The sequence below is a fragment of the Stegodyphus dumicola genome, chromosome 7, assembly GCF_044657685.1.
Source record: "Stegodyphus dumicola isolate Sdum_Otavi_A_Nest chromosome 7, ASM4465768v1".
NCBI lineage: Eukaryota > Metazoa > Arthropoda > Arachnida > Araneae > Eresidae > Stegodyphus > Stegodyphus dumicola.
This window is the reverse complement of record NC_140774.1, coordinates 95,005,661-95,032,707: the sequence shown is the minus strand read 5'-3', so window position 1 is coordinate 95,032,707 and position 27,047 is coordinate 95,005,661. Positions and strand designations below refer to the sequence as shown.

General features: G+C 32.5%; 2 protein-coding genes across 2 annotated transcripts in view; both read left to right on the top strand.

Annotated features, from left to right (window-relative positions):
• The window catches only part of LOC118194922 (neurensin-1-like), a 516,553-nt gene that overhangs the window by 234,498 nt on the left and 255,008 nt on the right, over nt 1-27,047 (top strand). The window lies entirely within an intron of this gene.
• On the top strand, nt 11,561-12,670 carry LOC146996269 (uncharacterized protein F54H12.2-like). The gene has a single exon (XM_085821401.1). It carries the CDS (start codon nt 11,561-11,563, stop codon nt 12,668-12,670), a length of 1,110 nt encoding a protein of 369 aa, XP_085677527.1.

Here is a 27,047-nt window from a genome sequence, read left to right as displayed (position 1 = left end):
ACACACACACCTCTGCCCTGTTTCTAAAAACACATTAGTGTCGCTTCGGGCAAATACGTCTTCTTGCATTCAACCTTTAATTCTAGGGTACTGCTAAAGCTTTAAAATGTCATTACACTAAAGATGTTCAATAAGTGATGAATAGAATTGGGTTTTGTAAATGATTATGTAAATGATTTATGAGTTTTTGATTAAGAAACTCAACGATTTCAAAGCTGGCAATTGCAACACTACAGATAAGAAAACATTTTTATCTCCAGCGCGCGAGGCTGTGTATCGGAAATTCTCTTTTAACAATTTTGTGATATTGCCGTGGAATTGAATTTTATGGTTTAAGTGTGAAGAACACATTTAATAAATAAATGTAACACACAAAACATTAAAAAAAAGCCATTTTAGGAGTAATATAAAATCTAGGCTTTCAGATTTTTTTATTTTTTCCCCTTGTAAACTTTAAGTAAAAAAAAAAGAATTTCTTGTTGTTCTTCACTTTCTGAATTTTAAATTTGGGTAATTTGAGTATTTGCTATAACGTTTTTAAAGACGTTCCAGTTTATACGTTTAACTGCAGAAAAATTGAATTATATTCTTTTATTATATAGTCTTATTTCTTTAAGATTATAAATGCTAAGATCCAGATAATCTACAATTAATTGGCCTTGTTATGCTTTAAACAATTGGGGTTGATGTCCTATTTTCAATAACATTATTATTTTTGAACGTAATAATATCATCAACATAGCTGAATGCGTGCACAAATTTATTAAAATCATTTTCTGAAAGGTTTTTGAGAAACTTGTATTCTTAAGAAAACAAATAGAGTTTCATGAGTGAGTTCAATAAAAACTTACAACTAGAATACCATTGAAAGTAAACAGTATTTGCATACTTGATAAAATTAGAAATAGAGTTAATCTTTTCATTTTTGCAAACCCAGAATAGTAAGCAATTCAGGAAAAAAATTTCTAGCCCAAGAAAACTTTCATAAATTTCTTTAAGTAGCAGAAACGTGTAGATATTTTCAAAGTCATAGCAGTTAATGTTGTAAACTTTTAGACTTTTAATTTTTTCAATTGTTTGTAAGTTGTTGTTAATAGTTCACTAAGGACGTAGTTTTAATTAGCTTTATCGAAAGCTAAATTACATATTAAGTACTTTTGTGAAAATATCAAGATTTTTCGTGTAATTTCTTGTACTGTTTGCAATAAATCTAAATTTGACAGGATTTTTATGAAATTTCGGAATAGCATATGAATTGCCAAATCTGTTGTTTGCAGTTAAAAGAAAAAAATTCATTTTTTGTGAATTATTGTAATTACTGCATTCTTATCACTGCAACGGATGATGATTCAATAATCATGATTCATGATACTTCAAGATTTAATGACATTATTATTTTATGCTGATGCGATTGTTATCCTCTGTTACTTTAAAGCAGGCACTTCAAGGCCGTTGCCAGCATCCCTTATTTTTGATCAAACTCGCGTCGCCATCACAGCAAATCATTTTTCTTCTGCACGACATTCGGGGCTTTAGCTCAAGTCAGCTTTTATTCTTATGCTTTTCATGAATAGAAACACTCAAAACGAAAGCAATACGCAAGAGGGGGTGTAAGCTCACTGGACCTTTTTTCAGTAGCTGATTTTTCCATGGTTACAAGTCAAATCCGACGGCAGAAAATAACGTTCAAGTTATAAAATAGGCTATATATATAGAAATATTTACTTGATATTAAATAAAATTCAGTCTTTATTTCCCGTTAACTGAAATTCTATTGAAACAAGGCTTCAAGTTGATATTTGAGTTTTCTTATAGAACGCAGCTTTGATATTCATATTGCTTATGCTTATAAGTTCATATTGCTTATAAGTTTTATTACGTTATTTATTTTGACATGAGGGATTGCGTTTACATTTAAAACAATATTGAATTTAATGAATTTTTTGGATTATATTTTTAAAGAAAATTCATTGATGATTTATTCCTTTAACAAAACCTTTAACAGCAAATTGCGAAAACTTCTGTCAACGTGTTGAATGTGAAAAAGAATTTATAAAAGCAACAAAATAATTTTATTATAAATAGACATTTTCTATCGGTTCCCCCCTCCTCCATACGCTTTGGCTGCTACTTGAAAGTATATACCCATTTCTCTAAAATCAGTTTTGTATTCAGTTTCCGACGAGTATTGACAACTTCCCTCCAAAAATATTTCCTTTAGAAAACTCTTCTATTACTTTGCATGCAGAAAAATAGGAATATCAAAAGATCCTATTTCCTCTCCTTTCAAAGGGAGGAGAAACATAATCCTGGATTTCTTTCTCTCCATAATAAGCTCCTTTTTTAATGTAATACTTAACGTTACTTATTTGGATCATCACATTCACTAAGGACGTTGTAAATATTCAATGAGTCTCAAATCAACTTTGTAATGTAAATTTTTTCATCTGCAACGCATTTGTTGAATTCTCAAAGTCTGATCAAAAACTTTAAGATTTGAATTTTCGTTGCGTTTATTTACCATTAAGCACTTATTTGATCTTAACTTCTCTCAGACGAATTACTTGCTTATGAAATTAAACTGTAAATCAACAAAAATAAGACGTAAGTAACCCTGATTATTTTCCCTACTTAAGCCACGATATCTAAAACAGAGAGTTTGAAAGATTATAAACTTTACAAATGCTCTAACACATTACTGATGGATTGGTTGTCAACCGAGAATCTATTTCAAGTTTTATAATTCACGACAGAAGTTTAAACCAAACGTTTCCGCCGTATGCTATCTTCTAATTGAATTTATCATTTTTAGTAATTATTTGCTTTACTCAATCAACGTCAAAGAATCTGATGTTTCTATGGTAACGCAAATACATTTCATTCACTTTGCTTTTCTGCCGAGTTATATTCTTTGTACTGGTTCCAGATGGGAGCTGCAGAGACAAATCTGTGTGACCATTAGCTGATCTTATTCAATTAAAGAAGGTATGCAAAGTTAGAACTGGAGAAATATGTCAAAATTATGTAACATGAACCACTTTTATCCAAAAAAGATTTTGGTTTCAGAGATGACATAAGAAGAAAAATTGGAATGGAAATTTGAAATCCATGCTTCTGTACTAATAGCTGGTTGACAGAAATGACAGCTGTAAAATATTTACATTCAAAAACTTAACATAACATATCTAGCTGTCTTTTGGCCGTGAGTTAAGATCTTGTACAAAAAGGAAAGGACAAACCCTTTTTCCTTGACTTTTCGAGTACTTAAAAGAGTTTCATTTAAAAATAAAAATATATTTTATAGGATATAAAAAGTTTGATTTGAAATAAAAGTACATTTTCTTTAAGGGGAAAAAATAAAAAAAATAATAAAATCTGAAAGCTTTCAGATTTTACATTACCCCCAAAGGGCCATTATTTTAACATTTTGTGTACTACCTTTATTTATTAAATATTAGTTAATTATTAAATATTTATTATTTAATACTTTATTTATTATAGCCCAAAGAGCGTTAGCCTGGAAAATTGTAGCCTGGAAAAATCTAGGCTACAATTTAAAAGAAATTTTGAAAGCTTTCAGATTCTATATTACGCCCAGACGGACGTTGTTTCATTTACGGAATCATACACATTTCAAAAAAATTTGCGCTATCACAACTTTGGGCTAAAAATATATTTAAAAAGTATATCTTTAGAATTCCTAATAGACAGTCTCGCGGGCTGAAGATAAAAATCTTTTAATCTCTACAGTGTTGCCATTTGCTTTCGTTGAAATCGTTGAGTTTTTTTAAATCAAAAATTAAGAAAACTTATTGCAGTGTTGCCATTGCTTTCTTTGAAATCGTTGACATTTTTTTAATCAAAAATTAAGAAAACTGCCGTTTAGCCAACACGTTCCACAAGATCTGAATTTATGTCGAACTACCAGTTTGCAGCGAGTCTCACGCTCGGCCGCCGTCGGGCCCATTATTCTCAAAGCTTGTGGAAATGGTGGAGTCTCCAGACTTTACGAGATATTGCACAGAACTGCTGTGCCCGAGCAGTTTAACATCTGCTTCAATAAAATCTGAGGCTTATTTGAACTAAGATGAGAGAGAAATTTTAACTTCAGAAAACGCAGGAAAAACTTTTCTTTTAGAATTTGTAGAAAAACATATATTGATGTCAAAAAATAGGAAAAATAGTAATAATTCGCGTAGACAGATTAGCAAAATAATTAAATGAGTGCTAGGTTTAATATGCTTTATTCGTTTAGCATTTAAAGTGCTCCTGCATACGTAAGAGTACAGAAGTTAGGAATGTTCAACTTCTAGCGCACCGGACGAATGGAAGTAAAATATGTATAATTATTACAGTAAATATATTCCTAGTAAGTAATATACGTTTACGCAATAATACATATTTAACATAAAAATAATGTAATTATGATTGGAAAATACACAGAATAGATAAGACCCAAAAGTATCGAAACAAAAATGTAATTTGCATTAGCTTCATTTAATTAATTAAACCAAGGCCCCCAGAAGTTTAGCATTAAGACGCTAAATACTGGTACTTATCCGAATTCAAATCCAGTTAAACGGACTGGTGCATGGCAGAGTCCATGACTCTGCCGATATGAAATGCGAATAAGAGCAATTTTCGTAAATAAATCTTGAATCCATATTACAATCCGTTTTGGAGTAAAGAGTTCTTTATTCTGTCCGTAAATACAGACTCAAGAAAAAAATAGTCAAAATAGATTCGAGAACTGTCAAAATGGATATTTCTGTTTAAATATGATATCGAAAATTTTTCTCACAGTTAAAATACTTCCTTTAAGAAGTAAAGGAAATAAAAAACTATTCTCAACAGCTACATCTTACTGTTTTTAAATAGCTTAGTTTATTCATAAAAAAAAGACAGCTTAAATCTGAAAGACTTTAAAATATTTTACATTTTGTCGAATAGCAACAGAATGGAATGAAAAGTGAAACAACGTAAAATCCCGTTTCGAGACTAATAGCTCTTTTTGTTTAAAATAAATTAAATGGCATCGAATTGAAGAAAAACCACAATGCAAAATCAGTTTAGCCGAAATTGCTTGAAAGATTTATTTAAAAAACTATAATCGCCACCTTGATCTTTAATTAATTTTGGCTTAAAATAAAATTTTAAATTCAAATAACTCTTTGATTAAGCCGAAAGAAACGCGTGTTCTTAACCTGCTGAATTTACCAGTCTCCGCAATTTTCTCTGAACTGTGTTTGCAAATATTGTGTGTCTTTAAATTCCTTTGATGCTGTCAACCATTTTCTGCCTTTCCCGGTTATCTAAAAGCATCAGAATTTTGTATTTTGTATTTTTATTCAGATTTTTCTGCAAGCATTTGTTGACAGAATAAATGAAAGCAAGACACTTCGAAAAGAAATCTCTAAAGCAAGTAGATTTTTTTTCATTTTTGTTTGCTGGAAAAACAGTTTTCTTATGCAAAAGGAATTAAAACCTTACTCTAGTTTCTCTAAATACATTTTTGAATTATTCTGCAGCGACGGGCACTATATTGCACTGATTGAATGCGATTATCACTATAAACCTTTATTAATTAAACAAGTAATTTAGATCTAATTTTTGATGCAAAACGCTTCGTTTTCTATTTAATTTCGTAGTTATGAATCAGCTATTGCTGAAAATTATGGGAATTGTATCAATGTCCTTTTGTAATATCTTGCTGCAGTTATTATTTTTTAAGCTTTTATTTAACATTCATAATGTTTATCACTATGATCAAAAGTTCGTCATTTATGTCTAAGCTATTTTTTGATAAGCTACCGAACTCAAAATCTTGCACATTAACTCTCTTTGTAGATGAAAGTACAATTCGGTGAAGCGATATTCAAGCGGAGTTCAGAATTCCATTTAGGAGTTTTAAGATTTAATGTTGAAATATTTTTCGCGCACATCTTCGTTTAACAAGCAATATTTTAGTTTTTAACCACTGGATAGAGCGGAAAAAATCTTTTAAAGGACATTTGTACGAAACTTCTAATGCATTCTGAGATTTTGGGGAATTACTGAAAATTGTGCAAATTTTTCGTTTGTTTGGCGTCTTTAATTTTTAAATTTATAACGCTCAAAATTGTATCTGCTATGAAGTTTTAAAATTGTCGAATTGAAACAAACTCTTCGCCTTATCTGGAAGGAACAATGATAAAGGTATATTAACTGAGCGGTTTTCTACACTGTTTTAAATAATATGCTGCAGAGTTTAAAAGCAGGAAGAGAAATTGCGTTGCAGTGTTTTATTGGATGTCACGTGATTGGCTTGGTCACGTGATATCTGTAAAAAGAAGATGGACATTTTTTCCATACTTCTCCTGCATTTCAATCATTTTCCATTTTTGACAACGATTTAGTAGCTGTAAAAATGCAAATCAAGACATTAACTTTGAATCGGCCTGTATATGCTGGATTCTCCATTTTAGATATTTCTAAAACACTTATGTATCAATTTCACTATGATTTCATGAAGATGAAGTATGGAAAAAATGTCCATCTTCTTTTTACAGATACTGATTCTCTGTGTAATGAAATCTCATGTCAAGATTTCTACCATGATATGCTAAAAGATTTGCATATGTATGATACGTCCGATTACCCTACAGAGCACCCTTTACACCCGCCAGGCAAATAAAAAGGTCATCGGAAAGATGAAAGATGCACTAAACGGTAACATTGCCATCGAATTTATTGGGTTAAAGAGCAAAATGTACTCTCTGAAAACTGAATTATTCGAAAAGAAGACTGCGAAAGGGGTTTTAAAACCTGTAATTCAGCGTGACTTAAAACATGAAGATTGCAGAAACTGTCTTTTCGGAAAAAAGCTGCATAGGCACAATATGATCAAAATTGAAAGTCGTAAGCATCACCTTAGCACGATTTTATTGCGAAAAGTAAGTTTATCCCCATTAGATGATAAACGATTTTTGTTACATGACGGGGTGAATAGTTTAGCATATGGACATTATGGTATAGATCAAATTTGATGATATTTTTATTATTTGTATATAGTTCATCTTCAGTGTCCTTTTATAATCATTTCATGTCATCTTTATTTTATACCTGATATTATTTTATATCATTTATCAAATGTCTTTTATGATACTGAATATTGCTTATATTTTAATAAATTAATTATTTGATTTAAAAGTTGTCTTTATTGTCTACATCAAACTTATTGTATGTAACAGTTTTGTAGATATTCAGTCATAGGATCACTACAAGTAAGAACATAATTATCTGAAAGGTTATAGAAGGAAACATTTTATTGTATATCCATTTCTATTTAAAGAAAATAACTGTATCAGTCACTTAAAACACCTACTTGATATATGTTCTTAAGAACTCAATATAAGTGAGAAAGTGATCACATTATCACATGTCTAATAAATGCTTAAATCATCAAATTAAAAAATAGTACTCACTATGATTTGTATTTGAATAAACTTATGATTTGGTTTTAAATGTCTGTATGAAACCCATTACATGGAGCAGTATTATAGACATTCCACCTTAGGCGAGTAACAAAATAATTATTTTCCAAAGACTGTGAAGAAAACATTTTATTATATATCTGTTTAAGGAAATGAACTGTATCAATCACTTAAAACACCTACTTGATATATGCTTTCAAGAATTCAATAAGAAGTAAGTACACATTATCATATAACTACTAAATCACCTAATTAATAAAACATAAGCACACGTTGTTTTTCTGTGACGTAGCAACTACTCTATTCCCATCCACCTCCTGATAAGGCTCCCTGTCTCCATTTTCAGATAAGCCTCCCTTCCACGGCTGAGCCTTCCTTCTCGGGAGCTCCCTCAACTCCAGATCCCTAAGATCCCTGGCGCAGAACTCTCATTTTTCCATCACGAAGTTTTATTTTAATTCTTCGAAAAACTTCTGTATTTTGCTATGAAAAGAACGCATGATGTTTGGGCACACAGTAGTGAACCTGTCGCGAAAAATTTCGATGTATCGATGATACAGACACATCTAATACTTCTAATGAAGTTTTTCCTCCAGCGCAAGATCCAGTTTGGAATTATGTGTTCGAATTTAAAGAACAATCCCCTGAATTAGAAACTATTTCAACTCCTCCCCAGCCTGATCTTCCTGATGGATATATACTGTTGGGTGATAACTTGTTACTCGGTGTAGCTGAATTCTGTGAACGTTTGAAAATTCATCTTCGACATTATATTGTGAAGGACGAGAAATACATCCCTACGAAAGTTGGAATAACAATGTCCCCGTATCGCTGGCAATTACTTTCCGAGAGAATCCATGAATTTGAATCCCGACCTCCAAGCGCAACCCTTATGGTAGACAAAGAACTATGTCTTTCAACAATATGTGTTCGCGATCGTGTGATGGATGTGAATTTCCAATATGTTTTCGTAAATTCAAACGGAAACCTACAGTTAAGCAATACTTCATTAAAAATATCAGCTGAACAGTTTCGTGAGCTGCTAAAAAATAAAGAAAAAATATCTATGTGTTTACGAGAAAGAATTTTTGGAGCTCCCTTTATAAAAGCAATACGTGAACAATTGGTGATTTGCGGAGAAACTGACATCCGAGAAAACGTCGCGGAAATGGAAATAAATTTAAAGAAATCTCTTCTAAAATTGCTTGAGGAAAATGTGTCACGGCAAATGAATAAAATTCCAGTGTTTTGTGATGCATGTGAGAGTGAAGAATTGGTGGATAATCAACTTGGCCACACGTGTGGAGAACAAAAACTGAAAAACTTTGATAAAGCTATTGCACTTTTAAATATTCAAGATCTAGCCGCTGATTTCGTAAGATGCAATGAAAAATTTTATGCTTATATGAATGACTCTTTTGTGCACAATTTAAATGCAGTAGAACTTTTTGATTTATGCAAATTCCATTTAACACTGACAAATCTGTAAACGTAAGTAAATTTTTGCATAAATATGCACATTCTTTTATTATTATTATTGTAATGGCTATCTATAGTTGTGTTTTATTTTATTTGTTTTAAAGGCTAAAAATACTTTTACTAAATTATTTGTCACGGTAATGATTTTCACGTAGCTTGTTTCCTTAGTGTTGATCTTAGAAAATTAAAATTATATTTATACAATATATAGATTGAGTGATTATTTAAGAATATGTACTTTTAACGTTTCTTAACGTTATAAACAATCGCTTCGAGAAATTTCTGTCATTTATGCATGTAGTGTGAAAGTGAATGTGTTCATTTTGTAAAAGTGAGAAAAATTATGGATAGTATTATAGAAACTTATAAAGATCCAAGAAAACCGGAAAGTTTCGGTGGAATAAATGCGTTGTACGGTATCGAGGAAAAGAAAGTTTCAAAAAGTAAAATTGGGAAGTGGCTGGAAAGTAATGAAGCGTACACGCTTCATAAACCTGTGAAAAAAACGTTTAAAAGAAATCGTGTCATTGTTGGTCATATAGATCAACAATGGCAAGCAGACTTAGTAGATCTCAGCAATTTAGCAAAGCATAATAATGGTTTTAAATATTTATTAACATGTGTTGATATCTTATCGAAATATGCATGGGTAACACCTCTGAAAAATAAAACTAGTAAAAGCATTATAAATGCCTTTAAAAAAATATTTTCTGAACGCAAACCGAAATTTTTACAAACAGATAAAGGGAAGGAATTTCTAAACATAAATTTTCAAAATTATTTAAAAAGTCTGAAAATTATGTTCTTTACTACACACAGTGAACTGAAAGCGAGTGTTGTTGAGCGATTTAATCGCACCCTTAAAACAAAGATGTGGAAATATTTCACACAATTCAATACACGTAAGTATATTGATGTTTTAGACGACTTAGTGCATAGTTACAATCATTCTGTACATAGAAGTATTAAAATGAAACCAGTATCTGTAACGAAAGAAAATGAAAAGTTAGCATGGAAAAATTTATATGGACATATTGAAAATCCTAAGTCACCTCGTCTTAAGGTGGGGGATATTGTAAGAATAAGCAAACAGAAAATGAAATTCGAAGAAGGTTATGAGCAAAACTGGTCTCGAGAATTATTTAGCATTTATGAAGTATTAGAACGCGAGATTCCTGTTTATAAGTTAAAAGATTTATCGAATGAAATCATTAAAGGTTCATTTTATGAGCAGGAATTACAGAAAGTGAATGATAGCGGGTATTACCTTGTTGAAAATGTTTTGAAGAAACGGAAGGTAGGGGGGGAAACAGAATATTTTGTAAAATTTGAAGGGTATCCTAAAAAATTTAACGCTTGGGTCTCTGATGTGAAAAAGCTGTGAAATACATTTTTAATAATTAGTTGCAATCATGTCTTTCTATATGACACTCGTAAGCGATTCTTCTCTACACTACTTCCCTGAAAATAAAATTTCCCATTTCATTACGCAGTTACCATCTAGTATAAATCTCAATGGAGAGTTCGAGGTAGGCATTTCCGAAATAATTTACCCCCATTCGTGGCACAACATAAACGAAAACAACAATTTATTTGGCTTCGACTTGGGGGATGGGAAAACTATTTCAAGACGCATTCCTGCAGGTTATTATGAAACCGTTCCAGATTTAATTAAAGCTATTATGATTCCCGATCTAAGAGGTAAAGTTGAATTCAATTACAACAGTGTGACAAAGCGTGTAAGAGTAAAAACATTAAAAAATACTAAAATAATTTTGACAGAAGGAATCAGTGAAATTTTAGGATTTGAACCGACAGAAATTCAAGGCGTGGCTGATAGTCCGTACGTAGCCGATCCACATGCGTCGTTTCCAGTTATTTATGTATATTCAGATATCGTAGAACCACAACTCGTAGGTGATACTCAAGCACCTCTACTAAGAATAGTGAAAGTTAATGGAAAATATGGAGAAATGGTAAGTGCTCATTATGAACGTCCGCAGTATGTTCCCGTGATTCGCCAACATTTTCAGACAGTGGAAGTAGAACTTCGATTTAACTCAGGGCAGCTAGTACCATTCGAAAGAAGCAAAGTGTGGCTTGTTTTGCATTTCAGAATGAAACGAATTTTATAAGTATAAACACATAACGCAAAAATTGACATTCACATCTCAGACTTCAAAGAAGATGTATGTTCCATACAACTGTTGCGCAAAAGCTTATGAAGACTTTTATACTACGCAAGTAGGATCTGGGCTTCCTTATTATCAGGGAACTTCTTTTCAAAAAGGGTATGGATTTGGAGGATTTTTTAGACGATTGTTTCGTACTGCGATGCCGTTCTTTATCAAAGGCGCGAAAACAGTAGGGAAAGAAGCTTTGCGAACCGGAACACATATTGCGAGCGATGTGTTATCTGGGAAAGATTTTGAAACCTCAGCTAAAGAAAGAACTCGGGAAGCGAGCAAAACGCTAGCTCAAAGAGCTATAAGAAAAGCGCATGACATGTTAGGCAGCGGAAAACGCAAAAGAAAGCGGAAAATGCCAAAACGTATCATTTCTTCGAAAGCTAGGAAGGTGAAAGGACGTGATATTTTTGATCCGTAATTATGACATTTGTATTGAAAGACTCACTCGAATGCGTCAAATCGGAACTGAATCTATTTCTGAGGCCTCCTACTCAAACAGTAGTTGAAAGGGGGCAATGGGTTCAATTTCATCCGTTAGCAAATGTTAGCGATGGGGGTCCTATCGAATTTCACATTTCTGGAGGGGAAGATTATTTAGATCTATCAGAAACTCACCCGTATGTAAAAGCAAAAATTCTCAACTCGGATGGTTCACACCTGCAAAAAGATGCCAAAGTTGGACCAGTTAATTTATTTCTCCACTCTTTATTTTCTCAAATCGATGTGAAATTAAATGAAAGGCTGATAACGTCTTCAGATAATACATATCCATATCGAGCACTTATAGAAACGTTACTAAATCATGGTTATGATACTAAAGTATCGCAATTAACTTCGGAATTAGTTTTTAAAGATACACCAGGCCAAATGAACATTGATGGAAATGAAGGATTTAATAAACGAGCTGAATTTTTTAAACTAAGTGCTACTCTAGATATGATAGGCAGACTGCATCTGGATTTATTTCATCAAGAACTCTTATTACTGAATTTAGTGGATGTCAAATTAAAACTTATTCGCAGTAAACCAGAATTTTGCTTAATGGCGGAAAATGGTGACTACAAAGTTGCACTTGAGCACGTTTCACTTTTCGTGCGTAAAGTTCATGTTAGTCCAGCTGTTTCACTAGGACATGCTAAAGCTTTGGAAAAAGGTTCTGCAAAATATCCCATTCAAAGAGTTCTATGCAAAGTATTTTCCATTCCTCAAGGCAATATGTCTTTTGTTCAAGATAATGTATTTGTGGGTCAGATGCCCAAACGTATCATTGTGGCTTGTTTAGATAACGATGCCTTAAACGGAAATTATAAAAAATCGCCTGTCGAATTTAAGCATTACCATATGAATTTTATAGGGGTTTACGTGGATGGGCAGCCTTTACCTTATAATCCAGTTGAGCCTAATTTTGATCAGAACAATTATATTAGAGCATTCCAAAGTTTATTTCTTGGAATTAACAGAGAAGACCGAGGAATTGATATATCCAGAGAAGATTATGCCAAAGGATACACATTATTTGCATTCGATTGAAGTCCAGATTTATGTGATGGAGAGCATTTTAATCTTATTCGTCACAGCAATTTAAGACTTGAAGTGAAATTTGGTGTTGCTTTGGAACAGACAATATCAGTTCTCGTTTATGCAGAGTTCGAAAGTGTTCTTGAAATAAATAAGTCAAGGACTGTTTTGTCAGACTTTTAAATGTATGCTTCGGTTATTCAAAAAATTTTATTTCAGGACTCGCAGACATCTCCTTTTTTCCAAGGTGTGTTTCCAGCTGATCGCTTACCTATTATCCATGCTACTCCATCTTGTTTTGTTATGAATACAGATCCTCAAGATAAACCTGGGCAGCATTGGGTTGCCTGGTTCATCGAGCACAAATCAACAGCCGAATTCTTCGATTCATATGGGATGCCTCCATCTATTTATGGTTTTCAAATCAGTAATGTGAAATGGAATAATGTTCCTTTCCAGAGTGTTACTTCAAATGTATGTGGACATGATTGCATCTATTTTCTGCTTAAACGATGTCAAGGACAATCAATGGAACGTATTATTTCTGATTTATCTCAATGTAAAAACAATGATTTTAGACTATTTCAATTTGTTAAAAAAAGATATGGTGTAACAATGAGTTTTAAAAAATAAATTCAATTAATAGTAAAAATGATCTATGTTTTATTCTGCAAATCAGATTCGTAGGTATAAATTTATATATCAGATAATCATATTATATTATGAATGAGTTTTTATTCTTCTTTATCATCTCAACTTAATTTTATTCTGTTTGTTTCATGAACATAGCATCTTCTTCTCCTGGGTAGCTATAAAAGTGAAATGATATGTTGCTTCTACTTCATTCTAACTGGGATAATTTATCTTAACAGACGTTTCTTTTCGCTATTTCTTTACTTACCCAAAAGTTTCAAGAATCATTTTAACATATTTTCAGAATTGTACATCTCATAAATTCTGCTAAATATTTTACTCTGAAAGCTTAGAAGTACAAATTTTTTTTATATATAATAATTACAACTCATTGAAATGATGTGTAAGGAAATTTTCATGATACATAAATACTGTGTACTTTTTATCACCTTTTCTTATGCATTTGGAAGTATCGTGTTATATTTTATTCATTACCCATCCAATGGAAATGTTGGAAGTTTAGATGCCAATTTTAAAATCAATCAAACCTCTTTAAACCTGCATCACATTTATCAAAGTATAGACCATATTGGCTACATTAAATGTCAAAAATTCCATTATTTTAAAGAAACATTTCCAGACTATGGTCATGATTTATGTAATTGTGTACAACAATCTTATGAAGTTTTTCATTACTACTGTTCTACTTACACCAAAGGCATCGTGGATTCTAAGAGTGTGTTAAGGAATATTCTTTGATATCGCCAAGAGATGGAGTTAGGAGTCCATCTATTGGCTTACTTGACCTTTCCCCTTCTGAACACGTGACTTGAAATAATATTCTTCTTCTTGAAGGTAGAATTTCGATGCACTACGCAATAGAATTCGATTAAGATTTAAGCTGGAACTATTCAGTTCTTGCCTCTTGAGCATTAAATATTCGATTCAGGCATTTTAGCCTACATTGTATATATGTAAATATTAAATTTAATTAAAATTTATGGAAAACCCTCCAGGCCATGCATCTCGTCCTTTGGATTATGAGTGATTCGACTTTGATATAGAACTTTCGTTACATAATGGTGCATCGGCCGGGAAAAGAATCTGATTAATTTGAAAATTTGTGTTTTTCGCCTTTTGGATTAGCTTTGTAAGCGAAGACTTCTCACGGTAAGTCTCCTTTGATAATTTATTAAAATGGAACAGAAGACACTAATTAAGAATCGAGCACATATACGTGCTTCTGTAACTCAAATTATTAAAAATGTAGATGAGTATTTTAAAGAAGAAAATCAAGAAGAGTTAGAAAATTGTTTGGAATTGATAAATAGTAAAGAAACGGAACTACATGATTTAAATGAAAAAATACAAAATTTGATTGAAGATGAATCAAAATAAGATTCAGATATTAACACTTCTATGGAATATAACGATAAAATAATAATAGCGAAGTCTAAAATCAACCGCTATTTAAGGAAATACAATATTCAAAATATCAACACGAATTTAAATAATTCATCTACAGAAGTTGAAACCAAAAGACAAATTGAAGGCAATGTGAAATTGCCCAAACTCTTAATTCACAAATTTTCCGGAAATTATAACGATTGGATGAATTTTTGGAATTCATTCAAAGTCACTATTCATGACAATGTTACACTTTCGAAGATAGAAAAATTTAATTATTTGAGAATTTATTTATGTGGAAACGCAGCATCAGCCATAGAAGGTCTCTCAATCTCAGAGGCTAATTATGACTCTGCTATAGACATTCTTAAAAATAGATTCGGCCAAAGTGACCTTATTATCATTACACACATTTCTAATCTCTTAAATTTAAATCCCGTTCAAAGTTCAAGTGAAGTGACAAAATTGCGAAAACTTTATGATACAATTAACGTTCAAGTCAGAAGCCTTTTAGCATTCGGTGTGAAACCAGAAACATATTCCAACATGTTTATTCCAATTTTGATGAAAATTGTCCCAAACGATATAACTTTAGAATTTCATCGTACAAATACTGAAAATCCTTCAACCTATGATTTAAACAAATTTCTAGACTTTCTCCGATTAGAAATAGAATCGCGAGAAAAGATTAATTCGTTATCCTTCCCACGCAAGTCAAACCCGGAAATGAAATGTATTAACAGATATCCATCGACGGCGAAACATAAACAAACTGTCACTACACATGAATTTATGGCAGCCGCGTCATCAAATCGAAACTGCATTTTTTGTTTTCAAAACCATGACTCAGAGTCCTGTTTATGCCTTACAGTTAATGAGAAGAGAGATATTTTGAAAAAACAAGCGCGTTGTCTGCTTTGTTTGGCCCCTAAACACAAAATCTCACTGTGCCGGCAACGCCAAACTAAAGTTTGTAAAATTTGCAAAGGTAAACATTCAGAAGCCATATGTTTTAAATCCAGTTCGATAGTTAAAAATACACCAAGTGGTAAAAAGGATAGTATATTAATTTCGAAAAATGATACACAAACTAAGGAACAGAAAGAAGAAATTGTTTCGGCCGTTTCACATAATGCAAATAATACAATTCTTTTACAGACTTGCACGATAAAAGTTAAAACAGCTAAGGAAAAGGTGTTTGCCAGACTTCTCTTGGATAGTGGAAGTATGAAAAGTTTTTGTGCTCGCGAGTTAGCGGACAGATTAAACCTCGAAGTCATAAGAAAAGAAAAATTGACTGTCTACACTTTTGGGAATACTTCTCCCATCCAAAAAAATTATGACGTAGTTAAATTAACTTTAGAACATAGAAGTTCTCCCGATTCTAGAATAGAAGTTGAATTATTAGTAACTGATCATATATCAGGTGCAGATATTCCACCTCCTAAATCAGAAGAAATTAAGCAAAACAGACAATTAAAAAATTTGCTGCTCGCATATTTTCCCGACTGTAAAAAACCCATTGCCATTCTAATTGGTGCAGATTATTATTACAACATAGTAATGGGACACGTTAAATACTTAAGCAAAAATCTTGTTGCAGTGGAAACTATTTTCGGCTGGTGCCTACATGGACGAAAAGGTGATGATGATGTCTCTTTAGCTTTCAATGTAGTTGTAGGGGAAGATTTGATTTCCAAACAAATAACAAAATTTTGGGACTTGGAAAACTCAGGACTTATTGATAAGAGGGAAAACTTCGATTCAACTGAAAATGAAGTCGTCGAATATTTCGAATCAAATATAACATATGAAAATTCTCGCTATAAAGTTAGATTGCCTTGGAAACATGACACATCAAATCTAGATAATAATAGGGAAATCGCAGAACAAAGATTTCATAGACTTAGAAAACGATTTAAAAAAGATCCTAATCTATTTTCCGAATACAGGAATGTATTAAGAGATCAGTTAAAACAAAATATTATCGAACCAGTTTCAGAAATTTCAAATGAAGAGGATGTCGTGTTTTACTTGCCATATAGGGAAGTTATACGCGAGGATCGAGCTACAAGTAAATTACGTATTGTTTATGATGCATCATCGCATGCCCCAGGATCCATTTCTTTAAATGACTGTCTACATGTTGGGCCAAATTTATACCCTGAAATATTGTTAAGATTTCGGTATAATTTAATAGCCTTCACCGCAGATATAAAACAAGCCTTTTTACAGATTCTCATACATGAAAAAGATCGAGACGCAACCAGGTTTCTGTTTTCCGATTTCCCTAATGATGAAACCATTTCTCCTGATATATATAGGTTCACTAGAGTTTTATTCGGAATAAATAGTAGTCCATTTCTATTAGCCGCTACCATTAAACATCATCTGAAAAAATATAATAAACTTTATCCTACAACGGTTAACTTTTTGAATGAGAACGTATATGTAGATGATGTGATTGGAAGCCAACCAACGATCAATGAAGCATTAACTACGAGTCTAGAATCGGTCCAAATATTTAAGGAAGCAAGCATGCAGCTTCACAAATGGCATAGTAACTCGAGACAATTACATGAATTGTGGGTAAAAAAGGGTATCGTTCCAGATGAAAATCCTGAAGATTTTAATAGAGAAAATTTCCCATTTAAAGTCTTAGGTATGGCATGGGATAATTCAAAGGACTTACTGTATTTTGATGTTCGGAACTTATTGTCTTTCACATCTAAACCAATAGAAACAAAACGATTTCTTCTACAAGTGTTGGGTCGGATATTCGATCCGATTGGAATTTTAGGACCTTTCACTGTTAGAATAAAGTGCTTAATACAGAAGATTTGGTTGTCACAAATAGATTGGGATGAACCGTTACCTGAAGATTTGTCCTCTGAATGGAGAAAGTGGTGTGAAGAGCTACCTCAAATGGCTGAATTCTCCATCTCTCGTTACCTTTTCATGCACTCGAACATTAATGTCGAAAATCTCGAACTACATTGCTTTTCAGATGCAATTGTCAAAGCCTATGGTACAGTCGCATATTTACGTTTCACGACAGAAAATAAAGAAATCAAAACGGCCTTTGTCTCTTCTAAAAATAGGGTAGCCCCACTAAAATCCCTTACTTTACCGAGGTTAGAATTAATGGGGGCATTGTTATCAGTTAAGTTAGTCAGCAATATTCTGAAAGCACTGAAATTGAGAATTCCGTGCTATTTTTGGACAGACTCAACAATTACTTATTTTTGGATCCAGAAACAACCTGAAGCCTTCAAACCCTTTGTCAGGAATCGTGTTGAAGAAATACAAAAATTGAATTCACCTCAAGATTGGCATTATTGCCCAGGTGTCGACAACCCTGCAGATCTCGTATCTCGGGGAACGAAGATTTCCAAGTTAATAAATGAGACCATTTGGACGCAAGGTCCCCAATGGCTTCAACTTCCTCACGAACTTTGGCCAAGATTAGATATTAAAGAAACAATAGATGAAAACAAGCTAGAATACCGAAAGAGATCCGGTGATATACATCAACTTGAATGTACAATCGAAAAAAGTGCAGATGATCTTTTCGACATATCAAAATATAGCAAATTAGAGAGGGTGTTGAGAGTCACTGCTTGGACAACACGTTTCATTAGAAAATTAAGAAAAACTAGCGACATTCAAGGAACTCTCACAGCTGAAGAGTTACAAGAAGCAGAAAATTTCTGGATAAGATCAGAGCAAAAGAAGTTTTTTGCCGAAGAATATAAATCCCTCAAAGAAGGTAATTCAGTTGGAAAAAATTCTCCTTTGTATAATTTTCTTCCTTACATTGATGAAAAGGAAATCATGAGGTTGAGAGGAAGACTGGAATTTTCTGACTTCTCACTAGATAACAAACATCCAATAATCTTACCTAAAAATTCTCGACTAACGATTCTGATTGTATGCAAAGAACATGAGAAGATAATGCATGGAGGAATTGCTGCAACTTTAGCTAAAGTCAGATCACGCTTCTGGATTCCTAAAGGACGACAGTTAGTCAAAAAAGCATTAAAAGGTTGTATAATTTGCCAAAAATATTTAGCTAAACCAGCAGACCAGATGACAGCACCCTTACCAAAGGATAGAATCCAAGAAACGCCTCCATTTGCAGTTTGTGGAATTGATTTCGCCGGACCAGTTTACGTAAAGAATTCTAAAGACACTCGAAAATCCTATATTGTTTTGTTCGTTTGTGCAGTAACCCGAGCTGTATACTTAGAACTTGTATCAGATATGTCAACAGAATCCTTTTTACTTGCATTTCGCAGATTTTTGAGCAGAAGAGGAAACTGCGTGATCATCTACTCTGACAACGCCAAGACCTTTAAAAGGACAAAGAAAGAACTTGAGAATTTTTCAAAAGTTTTAAAAGATGACAAATTCAAGAATTTCATTGCCAAAGAAAGAATCCATTGGAAATTTATAATCGAACGAGCCCCATGGTGGGGAGGGTTTTATGAGAGACTTGTTAGATCTGTTAAAGAATGTTTAAGAAAAGCATTGTTGACTTTCGAAGAAATGTCTACACTACTTGTCGAAGTGGAGTCAGTTCTTAATTCACGACCTCTAAGTTACGTTTACAACGACAACGACGAGCCGCAACCGTTGACTCCAATGCACTTCTTAAACATTGTACAAACTGATTTGAAGTATCCTTTGACCTTTGCTAGAATCATCGGTAGCGAAACGACAAGAGAAACGCTGTTAAAAAGAAAGCGTTATCAAGAATTGCTGTTAAAACAGTTGTGGTGGAAATGGAAGCAACAATATTTATTAGATCTTAGAACTGCCCATTTCTTGAAGAATCCGCAACTTCAACCAGAACTAAAAGTAGGAGATGTTGTTTTAGTCGAAGGAGATAATAAAAACAAACTCTTATGGAAACTTGGTAGAATCATAAAAATTATTCCTGGACGTGATGGTAAAGTCCGATCATTCGAATTAAAAACTAGTAATGGGACTTTAAAACGTACTGTTCAACATCTATATCCTCTTGAACTTTAGATATTTTGAACTTTAACGATTTAGTTATGCTTTTTTCCTTTTTTTGTCTATTAATGATTAAATTGAATATCGTTAGTTAAGTTTGTTCAGTTAAGTGGAAAATATTTTAAAATTTAGTTCATTTATTAGTTATAACATTTATTATTTGATACATGAAGTGTATAACCTGTATTGGAATTGAAGTGTTTGACTAATTAGTATTTTTTAATATTTTTATAGAATAGTGATTTATGTACTTGATTGTATGTATAACTGAGTTAGATGAACTCTTGTCAGAGTTCAGGTGGGGAGTGTTAAGGAATATTCTTTGATATCGCCAAGAGATGGCGTTAGGAGTCCATCTATTGGCTTACTTGACCTTTCCCCTTCTGAACACGTGACTTGAAATAATATTCTTCTTCTTGAGGGTAGAATTTCGATGCACTACGCAATAGAATTCGATTTAGATTTAAGCTGGAACTATTCAGTTCTTGCCTCTTGAGCATTAAGATTTACATTTTTGATATTATTGGGATAGAAAGCAAGCCAGCGAAATTACATCTTAGCACAGTAGCGAGCAAAAGCTGAAGTGCGTAGTTATGAAAGATGGAAGCATGCGAAGAGAAAAGTTTCGGTTTGCAATTTGGTGATTGGTCGAGAGGGATCTGCATTAACGGTTACGTAAGATCGCATGATTAATTTGAATGACGCAATGCAGATAAGTTATTACGATTTTAGAATAGAGAGGAAGAATTAATGTTTATAGTTATAATTCTGATTCATATATTTTTATCTTACATATTCCCCCCTTCAAAAAGAAAAAGGCGTAGCGACAGAGGAGCCTTTTTAAAGAGAAAGTTAAAGCACTAGCAAATAAAAAAGAAAAACATAAATCATAAAATTTTGATTCTATAAAAGTATAACTTATAAATATCAATTTTTTTTAATAAATTTTTAATTTTTAGAGTCCTATTGAATTTTTCAGCATTTCAGTCCAAAAGTCTTTTTGTTTGAGAGTTCACATAATCATTAAGTCTTCAGGGAAGGTTCTTGATATCACAGAATATCACAAAATAAACTTATACATAATTATTGCTTATAATTAAACGTAATGCACATAAATATTTATGATACTTATATCCATACTGATAAATTATAATTTAACATCATAAATAATAGGATTAAGATTTTCAGAATTTACGGTTTCACCTTTATCATCTTTTAATTTACAATTCCTTTATTTTACCATACTGGAAGGCCTCGCAATACTTCTAAACAAACATATCCATCAATAGGACTGTCCTCTTGAGCTAACCAGTGTGTTCTCTGCACTGGTGGCCCAGGGTGCCTACACAGTTACTTGAAAAGGCCTCCGTTCCTTGCATTAAGGTAACTGGCCTTTGAGAACTGCACTAATACATTCCATAATAAAAAAATATAATAATAATATAAAAAAATTACAAACACTCATAAAATGAGAGCCTCCAACATTATTTTGCATGAAGAGGGTAAAAGGAACAACTGTACAGAGGTAATAACAAGCCTCTGTTGAAGGAACCAATACTCCCTCGACATACACTATACTTAACATACAATCACCCATAAATTTAACATGCATTTACCATAATTTCATATTACGTATCTGTAATAATTTTACTTATTTTTTACACCTACTTCATTTTTAGAATAATTATAAAATTAGTATTCAAAATTCTCAACAAAATTTCAAAAACATAAAAACTTATCTTAATATCCTTCCCTATGAATAATTTAAATAGCTTAAAATTAATTACTTAATTTGCTCACACATAACTATGAAAAATTAGAAAAATTAATGAACAAGAATTTCAGATTTTCTCAAAACAAATTGCAGAAATTGTTAACCAAAGTTGAAATGAAAACTATAGAATCCAAAGCACATTAAATAATTTAGTTCCTGAGCTAGATTCACACGAATGTAATAATTTTTGAGCTGTTGAAAAAGCAGAAGTGCAAATAATTTTCTGTCACACATACTTGCAAACACTAACTCGGATCGACCTTGAACCCGCTGTAATGCTGAATTCCTAAACGGTAATTCACTGATGATTTAAAGCACTTTTTTTCTAAATATTGTAGAGATCGGCGAAGCAAATTAAATATTCCTTTTCACTAGGCATTCGAACTTCTCAATTTATCGAGAGATTACTTTCAATCTGTAAACACTACGCGTGATTATTTTTTTGAAGCACTTGCAAAAAACGACCGCAGAAGAATGATCTGTTATTTTTTAAACACTGAAAAAACAAATTTGATGATTCACTTCTCTCACATTATCTTGAATTTATCACAAAACGATGATTTGAAGAGCTGAATTAAATTTTCCATTGAGGTTTCAGTCTGCAGGAAACTATCCTGCCGACTTAATTGTCATAATAAAAGCACAAGGAAAAGACAGAACACTGTCGATGCGTGATTAGACCCATATTGAAGAAGAATTTTGATTGCGTAGTATTTAAAGAACTTGGCAGTCGAGGCAGTTTTAATTCCATTTTTATTTCCAATTGATATTTGTGGCCACAATCACTTGGCACTCTAGTCGTGCCTTTCCACAGAAGATTTACATTTTTGATATTGTTGAGATAGAAAGCAAGCCAGCGAAATTACATCTTAGCACAGTAGCGAGCAAAAGCTGAAGTGCGTAGTTATGAAAGATGGAAGCATGCGAAGAGAAAAGTTTCGGTTTGCAATTTGGTGATTGGTCGAGAGGGATCTGCATTAACGGTTACGTAAGATCGCATGATTAATTTGAATGACGCAATGCAGATAAGTTATTACGATTTTAGAATAGAGAGGAAGAATTAATGTTTATAGTTATAATTCTGATTCATATATTTTTATCTTACATATATATACGCTTATTTTTTAATATTTAATAGAGCATTTAAGTTTTAATCCGTTAATTATGGAGTTATTCATCATACTAAAATAATCGAAGGCGCAGCCGATTTTCGACCCTACAGGCATGGAACTTCAGTGCAGTTTATTTCAACTAATCTCACATCATTTAACGAATGGATAAAATAAAAAAGGTAACTATTCATCTGAATTCCCAATCAAGCCACTATGGTCTTCTCGGTTATCTACGCAGTATCTTAAGCTGTTGGGAGGCCCACTGCTTTCATCTACGCATTTGAAATTATTACATATTTATAAAAAGTCAGAACAGTATTAACCTGGTGCAAGTTTTCCCGAATGGATTTCGAACTCTGCTTCCTGAAATTACCAGTGACTCATCAAATTCGTTGCCGGTTTGTGATTTAACGGTATATTTTAAAAGTGCTTTGAAATCATCGAGTATCTGTAAGTTCAAAATCGAAAATGTTTGGGATCAAGGTCAGTCTCGCCAACGTAGTGAAATATGGTTAATCTTCCTTGCTCGCTTCGAATATTCACAATGTTTAAGCATCTCCGATCATCGCGTAGAAAGAAAATTAAACATCCAAAGTGCTTTGAAGGTCATCAACCTCATTAGTGAAATAAGAAATGCTAAATAGTATTTTGTGCTCTCTTGCATGTTTCATTGCTTTATTCGGCTAATTCTTCATATTCAAAAAATGCAATATTATTATACGTCATCAAATATGATAGGAAAGTGATATTAATTTCCAAAATTGAGTACATTACGTTTAAAAAAATTGCATTTATAAGTTATAATTGTATTATCATTTATTGATGATAAAGTTTTGCTTAAGTCATTTTAAAATCAAAGTTAATAATTCAAACATTTTATGATTTATTTAAAATGTAATTTTGTATTTCTGAATTGGGAAAAAGAAATTATTGAATTTGGTAAAAATTAGGAATGTTTTACTTAGGGAAGGTTCCTAATGTGAATAAGATTTTTTGTACTATTGTTTAAATTTCTTTGAATTTATATGAATGAATTTATTGCTAGAAAATTTTGAGTTGTAGGAATTTCTTTAATGTTTTTATGATAAACGTTGAAGCCTCTCACCTTATGAAAAAATACATTTTTTTAAATCTATTTTTATTTTTTCATTAAATGGAGTGTGTTTTTAATATTCATATGGAATGACAGCAGTTCGAAAAAGGCCAGTTGCCTCTACAGAAGGAACGGAGGCCTTTTCTACAGGAACTGCTAATTTGGCAAATCTTTTGTCCACTGGTGAAGAATATTAAACACCAGTTTGCTCAACTGATAAACCAATATGATGGAAATGCTAGTATTTAGATAAAGTTGTGGAGTCTTCAAGTTTTGTAAAGAATAAGTAAATTTTAAATGTCTTAATAATAGTGAAAAATTTGAAATTGTGTTTATGAATGATGTTTTACGAAATTTTTATATTTTAAAATGCCTTCCTTAAAAAACATAATTAAATAACATGAAAGTTGGCATCTTAATTTGTAATGTAATAGAAATATTTTCATCACATTTAGTTTGTGAAAAAATTTGAACTTTTACCATGTAGAACTTTCAAGAACTTTACAAAATTTCATTGGACATTCTTATCTCAGAACACTAAAATGTGCAATTGTTTTAAAAAAGTACAGTGTCTAAAATTATTATTGAATTCTAAATTTTATGACATTCAGTGAAATGTCAAAATTGATTCAAAATATCGGTCAAAATTTTATGGCAATAATTTTTTGTTTAAAAGTTAATATGTTTGTATTTCAAAATTATATATTATAGATAAGATATCTTTAACATTTTGCTGCTCTAATGCTTGTTCTTCCACCCTGCTCACCCAACTTTTCTTTTTAAGGGAGGGTATATGTAAGATATAACAAAATATGATAGCTGTTTCAAAAAAATAATTGACGATTTCAAAATTAACATTCTAAATTTGGTAATCTGCTCCTAAATTCATCTCTTCTCACAGGTTCCAGACTTTTCTATCTTATGTAACGTTTTAATGCAGATGCCTCTCGTCCAATCAAATTAATTCTAAACCAAAACTGTGAACTGAAACTTCAGCCTTCTTGCTATGAAAGTACTATTACCTCTCTCCCTTTTTCCGCGTTAACTGTCCAGCTGTTAAGACGCTTTTCATCCATGCTGCTGCCGCTTACTCGCTTAAGATGACGTCGTACTTCAAAATGGGAGTTATTCTATTCAAATGTTATTAAGAAGTATCCTGTCTGAAAAAGGATTTGTTATGCATGGAAAAAATAAAGATTGTGATTTTTCAAGATCTGTTGTGCTAAATTGCGTCATCATGCTTTCCACTCTGCCACCTTCAAACCACAGTTTCATTACATATATATATACGCTTATTTTTTAATATTCAATAGAGCATTTAAGTTTTAATCCGTTAATTATGGAGTTATTCATCATACTAAAATAATCGAAAATAGTAAAATTCCCGTTTACAGCAAAAAAATTATAATGTAAAAGAATTAAAACATTAATGCTCAAAATTAAACGTAATGTAAAAATTTAGTATATTAATTATTATTCATCATAAAACAGCTTTCAAATCATTATTTACCTGAAAAACAGCTGGCAAAGATATAAAAGAATGTGAAATACACTGCTGGCCATCCAAATTGCACACACCAAGAAAGACAAGAGATATCACAACAAAATTTATTTAGCAGATAACATGTTGACCAAGTATCAAATGATTAAATTTAATTTAAATAGGCTTCTGTGAAGAATAGTTCCTTTTAGAATCAGTAGCCAGAGTATCCGCCCCATTGTTGGAGATCACCACTGCCACACGCCTCGGCATTGATTCAAAGAGACTTTGGATGTGTTGGCCATCCAAAGTCCAATCTGCTGTAATACCACTCTGCTGTAAATGACGTTGAATGGTACGCGCAGACACTGGATGATGCGTTACAGATAGAATGTGCTGTGCTACGGTTCGTGATGTGACTGAGCGATCCGTCACTGCCATGCGCACAATGTTCCTGTCATCACGTGAAGTGGTGCACTGAGGTGGATGCGATCGAACACGTCAGTCCGTCGTGTATGCAGTATAGTCCTCTTGCATCCAACGGTCATATATCCGCATTACAGTTTTTTGGTTTCGTCCAACACGACTACCGATTTCCTTGAAAGATAATCCACAATCTCGGTAGGCCATTATCCTTCCCTCTGTGGAGCTCGGATACTTGATCAAACGATGATCGCTGTTTACTAAGAGGCATAATTGATCGATTTTTTTGAAAAAACAAGAAGAAATACACAATTACCGAACTTGAAATAGTGGAAAATACCAAGCCTTAAATAGCGCTTTGAAGTGGCGCCACAGGCCGTGCGTGATGTGCGTCTGCGCTGAAATTCTAATAATTTGCATATCTCACCTCCGCTAACGCATATTGTAAATTTCATGTTATTTGCATGCTCCCTTCAGGGTGTTGCATTTACGGTGGCCAGCAGTGTAGAATCTCCGTATTTTCCTTCATTAAATATAATTTTCTCGAATGTATCGTCTGTTAGCTTTGGTTCCGAATTAAGTTTTGTATAAATAACGTTATTAGTATTCACATCTATGTTTCCCCGAACCATCGTTTTGCCGGGTTAATCACGGTCAAGAGCGTTCACGTGAAATTCTAATCATTTGCATATCTAACCTCCGCTAATGCATATTGTAAATTTCATGTTATTTGCATGCTTCCTTCAGGGTGTTGCATTTACGGTGGCCAGCAGTGTAGAATCTTCGTACTTTTCCCATTAAATATAATTTTCTCGAAAGTATCGTCTGTTAGCTTTGGTTCCGAAGGTTCTGTATAAATAATGTTATTAGTATCCACATCTATGTCTCCCCGAACCATCGTTTTGCCGAGTCAATCATGGTCAAGAGCGTTTCCGACGCAAAAGTTTCCTTAAGAATCGCTTGGAAAAAATTTAAAGTGAAACGCTTAATTATTTGAGTTACATTCATCAGAAATTATAAATTTGGCAGCATAGAATAGAGTAGCATTTCGCATGGGATATAAGCTCCATATGCACGTTACTTGTGAATGTTATATCTCTGCAAGTTGTTGCAGCCATTTTATTTTAGTTCTTATTAGTTTAAAAATTATTATTAGATTTCAGTCTACTACGAAAGCGAAGGCGACACAGTCTACGAAGATATTTCAAATCTCCCAAAGCCGTATTTCCATTTGAAGCAGAATTCAGTCAAGAATCAAAATATACTTTTTGAAATTGAAAATTGGTTTCTAGTATAGTTTTGTGGTTCCACGCAGTTGTGAACTTCACTTAGGAAAATCGCAAAGAATAACAGACGAAATATCCTCATGTTTTATTTCTAAATTACAAAGAATACAAACTCTGATGAAGGTTTAAGTGAAACGTTTTTTACTAACACGTCAACTTAAC